The sequence below is a fragment of the Oncorhynchus mykiss genome, chromosome 27, assembly GCF_057628025.1.
Source record: "Oncorhynchus mykiss isolate SJ-2025 chromosome 27, ASM5762802v1, whole genome shotgun sequence".
Classification (NCBI taxonomy): Eukaryota; Metazoa; Chordata; class Actinopteri; order Salmoniformes; family Salmonidae; genus Oncorhynchus; species Oncorhynchus mykiss.
Genome location: NC_143048.1, coordinates 3,081,058 through 3,093,817, shown reverse-complemented (window position 1 = coordinate 3,093,817; position 12,760 = coordinate 3,081,058). Strand labels below are relative to the sequence as shown.

The 12,760-nt window shown below is 41.7% G+C and overlaps 1 protein-coding gene across 3 annotated transcripts in view; it reads left to right on the top strand.

The window, feature by feature from the left end:
* LOC110507323 (protein furry homolog) overlaps positions 1-12,760 on the top strand; it is a 210,236-nt gene that overhangs the window by 62,446 nt on the left and 135,030 nt on the right. For all 3 annotated transcript variants that reach the window (XM_090224185.1, XM_021587244.3, XM_090224186.1), the window contains exons 6-11: positions 426-505; positions 601-681; positions 1,910-2,078; positions 2,730-2,822; positions 7,070-7,168; positions 12,581-12,682. In XM_090224185.1, coding sequence (XP_090080311.1) covers positions 426-505; positions 601-681; positions 1,910-2,078; positions 2,730-2,822; positions 7,070-7,168; positions 12,581-12,682 — 624 coding nt within the window. The remainder of the gene's footprint in view (positions 1-425; positions 506-600; positions 682-1,909; positions 2,079-2,729; positions 2,823-7,069; positions 7,169-12,580; positions 12,683-12,760) is intronic.

The window sequence follows — 12,760 nt, the reverse complement described above, 5'->3', positions numbered from 1 at the left end:
ACTAAACCTACCTAGCACATTATTTTCCTTCAATGTTCTGGGAAGAAGAAAACTCTTCATTTCTTAAAGTGAAAGTTTGTGTTGTATCCTGAACATAAGTGGCATTTTGACCAACGTTAGCATTCACATCGTCATTAGATACGGCTCCCCTGAGGGATACTTTACAGAACAACGACTTCTTGAACACACCCTAAATAGCACCCTATCCCTTATATAATGCACTACTTTCCACCAGATGCACTACTTTCCACCTTTGTGGGAATATGGTGGCATTTGGGACGCAGCATAAAGCGTAGCTATATTCCGTTTGCTCAATCTCAGACTCATGACTGGAGTTTTCTGTTTGTAACAGAATGTTGTCATGACAGTGTCCCCCCCCCCCTCCCTCTTTCCCTCTCTCTTGCTCTCTCTCTCTCTATGACCAGATGCCGCTACACCCTGTCCTGGACTGTTTGGTCAGTGAAGTCATTAACTTGGCCTTTAAGCACTTTAGATACAAAGAAGGGTATGTTCAGCTCTGCTTTTATATGACTTTCTGTTTATACAGTATGTCTTTCTTTCCTTTTCCCCTATTCTTACACCTGTCTGTTTGTTTGCCAGGTATCATGGTCCTAACACTGGTAACATGCACATTGTAGCAGACCTCTATGCAGAAGTCATAGGAGTTTTAGCCCAGGCCAAGTAAGTGCCACAGTTCATTGTCATCTTTAAACAATAATCCATACTGTATGTCATTCATTCATTAATTAATACATTTCTATATTCATTTGTTCATTCATTCATTCACGTATTAATTCCTTAATTAATTCATAGGCTACTGTATAGTTAAGATAGTATGCTGTCATTCTTTGGGCAGTATTTGAACATATTTTAATTACCCTACACTTGAAGATGAGGGACAATAATGTATGCGGTTAAAAAAAACATGTACCATAGCACTGATCAGGTGTGACAATATTCTGTTGTCATTCAGGGGATACCATCGGCTTTGTCCCAAATGGCACCCTATTTCCAATATAGTGCACTATTTCTGGGACCTATAGGGCTCTGGTAAAAAGTAGTGCACTATGTAGGGAATAGATTTCAATTTGGGATACACATCATGTTTAATGTTGCCATTGGAGATGACTAATGACTGTTTAGCAATTGTGGTATGTTTGAATTGTCACAATGCTCTCTCCTGCTTCTGTTCTGTACACATCTGCCTGAGAATCTCACTGGTTTAAATAGAGAGCTAGACCTGAGTGGATCACAAGACATGTGTTTTGGACAAGTCTTTTGCCCTCCATACTAGGACTGAAAATCGCTGTGTGTTTATTGTAACTTTCCAGATCATCGCTGCGAAGGAACAAAGCCCTTAGAAATAGAGCTATGATTTGGGTAGTATTAGCATAGTGTAGGAGTGCTGATCTAGGATCAGTTTTGCCTTTCAGATTATAATGAATGGATCGGGTGTCATGATCAAAACATTTGTCTGTTGCGTGCTCTTATGAACACAACCCTATAATAAAACTGGGACACCAGGTATGAGCATCTCCAGCCAATCTGTAGCATTCATTGATCAACACATGCTGCTCCAGAGCCAGTACTGTTGTTCCTTCAGACAAGCATGCATCAAAACTTTGTTCATTTGCACAATTCGGTAGATCCTGCCTATATATGTATAACTTCATGAGCTGGATTGACTGTCTTTGCAATTCGATTATTTTTGTTTGCGCTCGTTAGCATATTTAGCTAGCATCATCCATTGAAATTCGTTATTACTTGCGTTAACTATGTTAGCATTCTGGTAATAGACACCCAATGGGCTAATTTCCCCTGGTCAAAAGTAGCGCACTGTATTTCGAATAGGGTGCTATTCGGGACTCTGCCCTTGTTCCAACTCTCTGTCTCCTCCTCTCCTTCTCAGATTTCCTGCTGTGAAGAAAAAATTTATGTTTGAGCTGAAGGAGCTGAGACAGAAGGAGCAGAGTCCCTACGTGGTCCAGAGCACCATCAGCCTCATCATGGGTGTCAAGTTCTTCCGCATCAAGATGTATCCAGTGGAGGACTTTGAAGCCTCCTTCCATTTCATGCAGGTACAGAAGTGAGCAGTGAGCTCTACGGAAACTGCAGAAGTGATGATTATAGGCCCACCTGTCTCGAACAAGTGTGTAATCCTGCATGTTTGAAAAGGACCAGTGAATTCTATAAGTGATAGGAAGCAGTCTTCCTCGTCTCTTTAATCTTCTTAGTAAACATATGAACTTGACTCATGTCTCTCTGTCTTATCCATGTAGCTAACAATGTAATAAGTGTCAGAAGTGGGATCGGAACCCGTACTGTTAGAATGGTCATCTCTAACAGTACTAACAGTACTAAAATAAGTCCAGAATCTCTTGATTCCTCTTATCTTCAGCTTGAATTCCCCCCTTTGCATTCTGTATACTTTTCTAATCCTATGCCTTTCTTTCCTTTTCTCGTCCCAATTCACCACCTATTCCAGAAATTCCTGTCAATCATTTAAAAGCATATGATTGGTTTAAGCATTGGCTGGAGTGAGTTTCCACCATTATTAAATCCATGCGAGAATGTGTTCAAGTGTACACTATGAGAAGGGTGGAGTTTCGTGACTTTTTGTTGACCAGCATGTGACCTGACCTTAGTGGCTGACTGTATTGTTTACAACATGTAATCCTTATGATGTAAGGGTTTATGCTATATTTAATAAGTGCTGCTGTCTGTTGCAGGACTGTGCCCAGTACTTCCTGGAAGTGAAGGACAAGGACATTAAGCATGCCCTGGCCGGCCTCTTTGTGGAGATCCTAGTTCCTGTAGCGGCAGTAAGTTGGTTATCTGACCAGATGACAACTAGAATATGATGTCTTTTCCTTGACGTCTTGATGATGTCATGAAAACGATACTTGTTTGTAAAAGAGACCAGTTGTTGTAACCAATGATGTATATAAACCCTGGATTGCTGATGCTATGTATTGGCCACTGAGAGGCTTTGAAGCCACTGGTCGGCCATATTGGCACTCCCCAGTAGGAGCAGTCCTCCATAGGATTTAATGGAATTTTACAGCATTTAAATTCAATGTTTGAAGGACAGAATTATATGTATTTGTATATTTTTTTGTAGTGTGGACAGTAATATTAGTAATCTTTAAACATTAAACTTTAAGTTTTTTCTGTTTAGTTTCAGCATGAGTCTCAAAGTGAGAGGTGGGGTAGTCTGAGTGAAACGTTGAAGTTTAGTGTTGCATCGTTCCACTTTTAACCAACATTTAGCTGGGTTCAAAGCCCCTTTGAGATCTTTGAACAATGTTTGAGAGATGAGCGATATTGTCGAGCCTGAATCAATTAGCGCACCACGGGTTAAGCTCGTTTCTTGATCGAACAAAACCTGGATAGGAATTTGAGTGAGAATAATTGGATTGTTTACGTCCTCGCAAATGGGGTTAATTTCGGTGGACCTGTTCTCCGGCAAATCCACACCTGGTCATGTCGACTTATCTTTTTCCTCTTTGTCAAATTTCTGGTGCTTTTGTACTTCTCTTAGCAGAGCTTCTAGAGAGCATTGGTCTACGATTTGATCGTCGTTGAAGCCTTTGTTACCCTTGTGCCATGACACTTTGTGTGGGTTGGGTGCAGGAACGGAACGATCAGGTTGATTGTAGCGGTAGTCGTTTTGCAGCCGACCTTCTTTATAGTTAGTTTGACCGAGGTGGTTATTGTTATCGTGGTTTCGGGGTAGATACCTTTGTTGTGCGTCATCTCTCAAGGCTCCTATCCCTGATGACACACCCTCTAACTGGAGTGAGTGCTCCTGTCCAATATTGAAAACTGAGATGTCAGAGGTCTTAGCAAGGTTGACTTTTGATGCCTCGAAAGCTGTGCTCGCAAGCTCTCCGAGTTCTGAGATTGGCAAACCAACGTGGGCTGTAGGGCCAATGTAGTTAATAATGAAGTTGGGATACATGTTTGACAGAAACATTTGTTTGAATGGTAATAGCTCTTCCATTCCTGTTTCATTGAGTAGGCCAGACTAAGCTGAACGAAGCCTATGATAGTATGCTTGTGGATGTTCATTCATAGCTTGTTTGACAGTATTAGCCAGCGAGCTGTCGTGTATGTAAGATGCAGAACCACTAAATTATATTTTCAAAGTCGTGCACGTTTCGAGTAGTCGTTTTTCACGTGTTGCTGTTGTAGACGGATGAGCCTTGTCACGTATCTATTTGGCGTTCGCTTCAACAGGTAAAGCCTGTCAGTATCCGTAGCATTCGGGTAGCCATCCAAGGCGTCCTCTATAACTGCTAAAAATGTCTTAGTGTTGTTTGGCTTCAAAGGTTTTAACGATTTTGCCAAGGCTTTCCGCGCTAAGTGCACGGAGAGGGTTGGCTTCATCCTGTGGGGAATTGTGGGCCGAAAGGCCAAGAGGAAAAGCCAAGCTTTGGCTTTGTTGGCATGGAGGTGCCATATTACTCTGTGACAAATGGCCAAGAGGAAAAGACTGATGGACACCTGAGAGAGGTAAAGTCTGAAACTTTGTCGTCTTAACTCCTATGTGTACCGAGCACAGAGTTCCTCCAGGTGGTACCTAAGGGTGGTATTCTGCTGCATCGCAGAGTCCACTTGGGCACTTAGAGTTCTTGTTTTAGACACGTGAGTGTCGCACTTGCTCCGTTCGGCCTCAAACTTATCTGTCATGGTTTGCAGGTAGAGGTCTTGAGTGCGGAGCGAGAGATTCAGTGATGAGATTTCTTCCGCTTGCTGAGAGATCATTTTTTAGATCTTCCTCACCTGGGTTCTCTCATCAATCATTTGGTCAGCGACATCAATGAGTTCCACTGTTTTGTCATCCAACTTAGTCACTGTGTTCATTAACTTATTGTCTTTGGTTTGCAGCATTTGGACTAGAACATTATTGCTTTGAGTGTTGTTCATCAAAACTGCCTGCATGTTATCAAGTTGCGCACCCCTGTTTGTAGCTAATTCGTCAGATTTATCTAGTTTGGCGTGGACTTCGTCATATTTATTTTTGGCTGAATCAAGTTGTTCCTGAAGATGATTTTGTTCCTGTAGAAGACGATTTTGTTCAAGAGTTTATGCTCGTTCGCCGTCATAAGTTTTTGCCATTTCTTTTAATTGTTCCGTTCTCAAATGCTAGCAGTATCCTCAGCTAGCAGTATCTTTTCCTTTTCATCATCAGTTTCCTGGTTCTCTCCACCTGCCCCTTCATCTCAACCATTTCTTGTTTGTGCTTCTGCTGTGTACTGAGGTACTGGACCGATGTCAATCTCTGCTGGTTGACATACATCAGGACTATACTGGAGAGAACCTTTATGAGGCCTGCACCTGATGGTTTATTTTGGAGGGCGTTTTTTGCAATTTCTGCAGTTTTGATCTAACATTCTCAGGCCTTTGGCATAGTTCGGGATCGTATCGCTGCTGAGTTCAGCAATCAATCTTTCCATGGGTGAGGGTTCACTAATTAGCGGGAAATAGGGGTCGTATGGTGCCAGGATAACAACTTCTCCCTCAACGTGATGACATGATTGTGGACTACAGGAAAAGGAGTACCGAGTATGCCCCCATTCTCATTGACTGCGCTGTGGTGGAGCAGGTTGAGAACTTCAAGTTCCTTGGTGCCCACATCACAAATAAACTATCATGGTCCAAACACAACAAGACAGTCTGGATAGTTTTGGTTTTGATTCTTGGAAGCTGCAATTTTATTCACTTTATAGACGTTAATTAATCATCAATACTGGATCAGTAATGTGGGAGTTGGACTTCAATGAACTTGAAAAAGCTAATTTAATTAATTTAGCAATGTTAATGATTAATCATACCTGTATAGGATGTCTGGGAAATTTGGATACTCACAGGACAGTCATGACCCAACCAATAAATGTTATCTACTATTCTACTAAACAACAACTGTTTAAGGTGCAAAGGTTAATCCTAACCCCAATTCTATTAGAAACGGTCAAAAATGTTTGATAGGTTATAAAAACTATTCTAATATCTGCACCAGTTGGACCATGGATAAAGATACTCCAAACTTTTAGAATCTTTAAAATCCATCAGATATTGACTGAATTATAACACATAAAACATTGTACTGGCACGGGACTTTCAGGCATTTTGGTAGGAATTTAGATATTTCATTTATTGTCAAATTTCCGTTTTTTTTCCTCTTAAAATGCACTCATATATAAAAGTTATTAATATAGTAAGTATTATTTTAGACGTTATGATAAAATAAAGATACAATTATATGTACCTCATTTGCATACATTAATAAATTAATATAAAGGCGTGGAACACCAAAAATCTGCTGTCTAGGGCTACCTGCACTCACCTGCGCAATCTAGACTGTCTCATTAATTATTAATTACTATTGTGGTCACGTTCTCTATGATAATTCAACAAGTGCGTCAGGAGAAGAATACATTATTTAAAATCAAAACGCTTGGATCTGGATTACTCCTATCTATACATACTTTACATTGTTTGCAAGATCAGACATAGTATCACTATAATCTGAGTTTTCCTTTTCAGAAGTTGCTTTCATTTCAACACAATTCATTTGTGAACATTTCAGCTGTATTAAATCATTACTTTCTTCAATTACACAAAAAATCCACACCCACCAAAATAAAGTCATCTTTCTTCTCTTTCTTGTGATGTAAGTGTTGAGACAGTGTATTAAATCCCAGACCAAGCATTAGTGTTTTTTATAGATGCAACGGAAAGCCAATGTAGTCCATTGAGTCCATTTCAGGCAATACTAGTGAGTGAGTTTGACAGGTCATTACACATGTTTCCGCTGTCGTTATGTTAGCGGGGAAACATTTATGGCACTAGCAACAGTAGGAAAGAGTCACCAGAGTAAAATGAAATAAATCATTAATTAAGTGACGAGTGGATTTTGCACCCCTCAAACATAGGAAATAGATGGTTGAAAAGGAGAGCTCCTCAGGTGGCTGAGGCATACGCATATCAAAGTTTATTGTATTTGAGTGTGCTTGAGTGTGTGTGTGTACATGTGTGATGCTGAGTATGTGTTCTCCATTTCCAGGCTGTTAAGAACGAGGTGAACGTGCCGTGTCTAAGGAACTTTGTGGAGAGCCTGTATGACACAACACTGGACCTCTCCTCCAGGAAAAAACACTCTCTGGTTAGTCGCGCACACACACACACACAACCCAGAGTTGTTGATGTTCTTCTCCAAAAGCCACAGTGGCTGGACAGTGTAAAACTGGTGCATAGCAAACATGCCTGTGGTGTCTCTCAAGCCTCAAAGCATTTCAAGGTCAATCTTGTGTAGAGGCACTCTCCTTGTTGCTCCTCTAACTAACAATTCACAAGAGAGGACAGGCAACCTCTTCAACCTCTTCATAATAATGGCGCCGGAAGAGATGGCTGCCATTTTACCGTCTCCTAAGCAGTTGTGCTAATGTGTGTGTTTTTTCACATTATTTGTAACTGATTTTGTTCATAATGTTTCTGCCACCGTCTCTTGTGACCGAAAATAGCGATTATTCACCTTGAACTGGAATACATTTTTTCTTTAATAAGTCGGACGCAAATTATTTACTTCAGACACCCGACAAGGCCCAAATCCCTGTCATTCACATGAGAAAGAGACAGATATCGGGGACGTAGGTTGGGGTACCTTGTAAGGATCCGATGGCGAATGGGTAATCTGCCTCTACTATCAGTACTATTAGCCAACGGACAATCATTGGATAACAAAATATACAAACTACAATCACGAAAATCCTACCAACGGGACATTAAAAACTGTAATATCTTATGTTTCACCGAGTCATAGCTGAACGACGACATGAATAACATTCAGCTGGGGGGGTTTACGCTGCATCGGCAAGATAGAACAACTGTCTCTGGTAAGACAAGGGGTGGCAGTCTGTGTATATTTGTAAACAACATCTGGTGCACAAAATCTAATCGTAAGGAAGTCTCGAGGTTTTGTTCGCCTGAGGTAGAGTATCTCATGACAAGCTGTAGACCACACTATTTACCAAGAGAGTTTTCATCTATATTCTTCGTAGCTGTCTATTTACCACCACAAACTGATGCTGGCACTAATACTGCACTCAATGTGCTGTATACAGCCATAAGCAAACAGGAAAATGCTCATCCAGAGGTGGCGCTCCTAGTGGCCGGGGGATTTAATGCTGGGAAACTTAAATCCATTTTACAGTTGAAGTCGTAAGTTTACAAACACTTTGGTTGGAGTCATTAAAACCCATTTTTCAACCACTCCACAAACTTCTTGTTAACAAACTTTTGTTTTGGCAAGTCGGTTAGGACGTCTACTTTGTGCATGACACAAGTAATTTTTCCAACAATTGTTTACAGACAGATTATTTCAATTATAATTCACTGCATCAGATTCCAGTGGATTAGAAGTTTACATACACTCACTTGACTGTGCCTTTAAACAGCTTGGAAAATTCCAGAAAATAGATGTCATGGCTTTAGAAGCTTCTGATAGGCAAATTTACATAATTTGAGTCAATTGGAGGTGCACCTATGTATTTCAAGGCCTACCTTCAAACTCAGTGCCTCTTTGCTTGACATCATGTGAAAATCAAAAGAAATCAGCCAAGACCTCAGAAAAAAACTGAAGACCTCAACAAATGATACGCAAGAATAAACACCATGGGACAATGCAGCATGCATACCGCTCAGGAAGGAAATGCGTTCTGTCTCCTAGAGATGAACGTACTTTGGTACGAAAAGTGCAAATCAATCCCAGAACAACAGCAAAGGACCTTGTTAAGATGCTAGAGGAAACAGGTACAAAAGTATCTATATCCACAATAAAACGAGTCCTAGATCGACATAACCTGAAAGGCCGCTCAGCAAAGAGGATGCCACTGCTCCAAAACCACTATAAAAACGTCAGACTACGGTTTGCAACTGCACATGGGGACAAAGAATGTACTTTTTGGAGAAATGTCCTCTGGTCTGATGAAACCAAAGTAGATCTGTTTGGCCATAATGACCATCGTTATGTTTGGAGGAAAAAGGGGGAGACTTGCAGGACGAAGAACACCATCCCAACCATGAAGCACGGGGTGGCAGCATCATGTTGTGGGGGTGCTTTGCTGCAGGAGGGACTGGTGCACCTCACAAAATAGATGTCTTTATGAGGAGGGAAATTATGTGGATATATTGAAACAACATCTCAAGACATCAGTCAGGAAGTTAATGCTTGGTCGCAAATGAGTCTTCCAAATGAACAATGACCCCAAGCATACTTCAAAAGTTGTGGCAAAATGGCCTAAGGACAACAAAGTCAAGGTATTGGAGTGGCCATCACAAAGCCCTGACCTCAATCCTATAGAACATTTGTGGGCAGAACTGAAAAAGTGTGTGCGAGAAAGGAGGTCTACAAACCTGACTCAGTTACACCAGCTCTGTCAGGAGGAATGGGCCAAAATACACCCAACTTATTGTGGGAAGCTTGTGGAAGGCTACACGAAACGTTTGACCCAAGTTAAACAATTTAAAGGCAATGCTACCAAACACTCAATTAGTATATGTAAACTTCTGACCCACTGGGAATGTGTTGAAAGAAAATAAACTGAAATAAATAACTCTCTCTACTATTATTCTGACATTTCACATTCTTAAAGTAAAGTGGTGATCCTAACTGACCCCCCCCCCCCCCCCCTACAGGGAATTGTTACTAAGATTAAATGTCAAGAATTGTGAAAAACTGAATATAAACGTATTTGGCTAAGGTGTATGTAAACTTCCGACTTCAACTGTACCTCAGTTCTACCAGCATGTTAAATTTGCAATCAGAAGAAAAACATCTCTAGACCACCTTTACTCCACACACAGAGACACATACAAAGCTCTCCCTCACCCTCCATTTGGCAAATCTGACCATCATTTTATCCTCCTGATTCCTTCTTACAAGCAAAAACTAAATCAGGAAGCACCAGTGACTCGGTCAGCTGAATAAAGAAGTGGTCAGATGACGCAGATGCTAAGCTACAGGACTGTTTTGCTAGCATGGACTGGAATATATGTTCCGGGATACTTCCGATGGCATTGAGGCATTGGCTTCATCAATAAGTGCATTGATGACGTCATTGATGTGAGTAAAACCTTTAAACAGGTCAACATTCACAAGTCCGCAGGGCCAGACGGATTACCAGGACATGTATTCTGAGCATGTGCTGACCTACTGGCAACTGGCACTGACATTCTCAACCTGTCCCTGACTGAGTCTGTAATACCAACATGTTTCAAGCAGACCACCATAGTCCCTGTGCCCAAGAACACTAAGGTAACATGCCTAAATGACTACCGACCCTTACACTGAACCCAAACCGGCTGCGTGCGCCATCGTTCGTCCCCCACACCAAACGCGATCACGACAAGCAGTTTAAAATATCAAAACAAACTCTTAACCAATTACATTAATTTGGGGACACGTCAAAAAGCATTAAACATTTATGGCAATTTAGCTAGCTAGGTTGCACTTGCTAACTAATTTGTCCTATTTAGCTAGCTTGCTGTTGCTAGATAATTTGTCCTGGGATATAAACATTGAGTAGTTATTTTACCTGAAATGCACAAGGTCCTCTACTCCCACAATTAATCCACACATAAAATGGTCAACCGAATCATTTCTAGTCATCTCTTCTCCTTCCAGGCTTTTTCTTCTCTGGACTTTATATTGCGATTGGCAACTTTCATAAATTAGGTGCATTACCGCCACCGACCTTGTTCGTCTTTCAGTCACCCACGTGGGTATAACCAATGAGGAGATAGCACGTGGGTATCTGCTTCTATAAACCAATGAGGAGATGGGAGAGGCAGGACTTGCAGCGCGATCTTCGTCAGAAATAGAACTGACTTCTATTTTAGCCCTTGGCAATGCAGACGCTCGTTGGCGCGCGCGAGCAGTGTGGTTGCAATAATTGAATAATTTAGATTTCCAAATTTAGATTTCTAAATTTATTTTGTGACGCGAGTGGTCTAGTCAGCCTGTTAGCACTCAAGTCTGTAGCCATGAAGTGCTTTGAAAGGCTGGTCATGGCTCACATCAACACCATTATCCCAGAAAACTTAGACCCACTCCAATTTGCATACCGCCCCAACAGATCCTCAGAGGATGCAATCTCTATTGCACTCCACACCCTTTCCCACCTGGACAAAAGGAACACCTATGTGAGAATGCTATTCATTGACTACAGCTCAGCGTTCAACACCACAGTGTCTTCAAAGCTCATCACTAAGCTAAGGACCCTGGGACTAAACACCTCCCTCTGCAGCTGGATCCTGGACCCTCTGATGGGCCGACCCCAGGTTGTGAGTGTAGGCAACAACACCTCCGCCACACTAAACCTTAACACGGGGGCCCCTCACGGGTGTGTGCTTAGCCCCCTCCTGTACTCCTTTACCCATGACAAGAGCTTCAAGTTCCTCAGTATCCACATCACAGTGGACTTAACATGGTCCTCTAACACCAGAATATTCTTAAAGAATGCACAGCAATGCCTCTTCTCCCTCAGGAGGCTGAAACAATTTGGCATGGCCCCTCAGATCCTTTTACGACTGCACCATTGAGAGCATCCTGACTGGTTGTATCACCTTCTGGTATGGCAACGTCACCACCCTCAACCAGAGGGTTGTGCGGATGGCCCACCGCATCACTGAGGGCGAGCTCCCAGCCATCCAGGACCTACATGCCAGGCGGTGTCTGAGAAAGGCCTGAAAAATTGCCATAGACTCCAGCCACCCGAGACATGGACTGTTCTCCATGCTCCCATCCGGCAGGCTCTACTGGTGCATCAAGGCTCAGACAAACAGACTCCTAAACAGCTTCTATTCCCTGGCCATAAGACTGTTATGGCTAACAACTACCACTCTCCCTCTCCCACAGACTATCCACAGTGACTCTATGCCCATCCACAGGTCTCTACCCACTCAGACACAACCTATGCTGCTGCTAAAATTATTATTGACTAGATTTAGTACGCTTCTGTCCATTGATAATTGATTGACATTATCATTAGTACAGTATTTATCTATTTATCCTACTACTGGTCACTATTACTCCTGTTTACATGTATATATTTCCATAATTATAATACCATAAGTGTTTAGACTGTATATTGCTGATCCCAGTCACTTTTCAGCCGTTTACATGTATATCCTACTACCTGTCACTTTTTATGTATAAACCCACCTGAACTACTCCAGTACCCCTGCACATTGAATAAGGTACTCACACTGACCTGTATATACTTGTGTTCTTTAACTCTCATCGTACTTCTTGCGTGGTTTTTATTCTTACTTTTATACTTTTTTCTATTTTCTATTGTTATCTATATTATTATAAGTGTATTGTTGGGAAAGAGCTCTCAAGGTAAGAAATTCACTTGACTGTTTTACACCTGTTGTATCCTGTGCACATGGCGAATAAATTTGAAACACTCACCTCATTGAAGCATAGGAATGTTCTATCTGAAGATTTCATAGACCTAAACACCATGCAGGCTCTGTTTCCCTTAGTGACATGTCTACTGTGTGTGTGTCCTAGGCTCTCTACCCGTTGGTGACCTGTCTGCTGTGTGTCAGCCAGAAGCATTTCTTCCTCAACAAATGGACTATCTTCCTCAACAACTGCCTCTCCAACATCAAGGTACTGTACTGCAATCAGCGGGAAGCTAACCCACAATCCTTATGTTGCAAGCGCCATGTTCTTCCAACTGAGCCACAC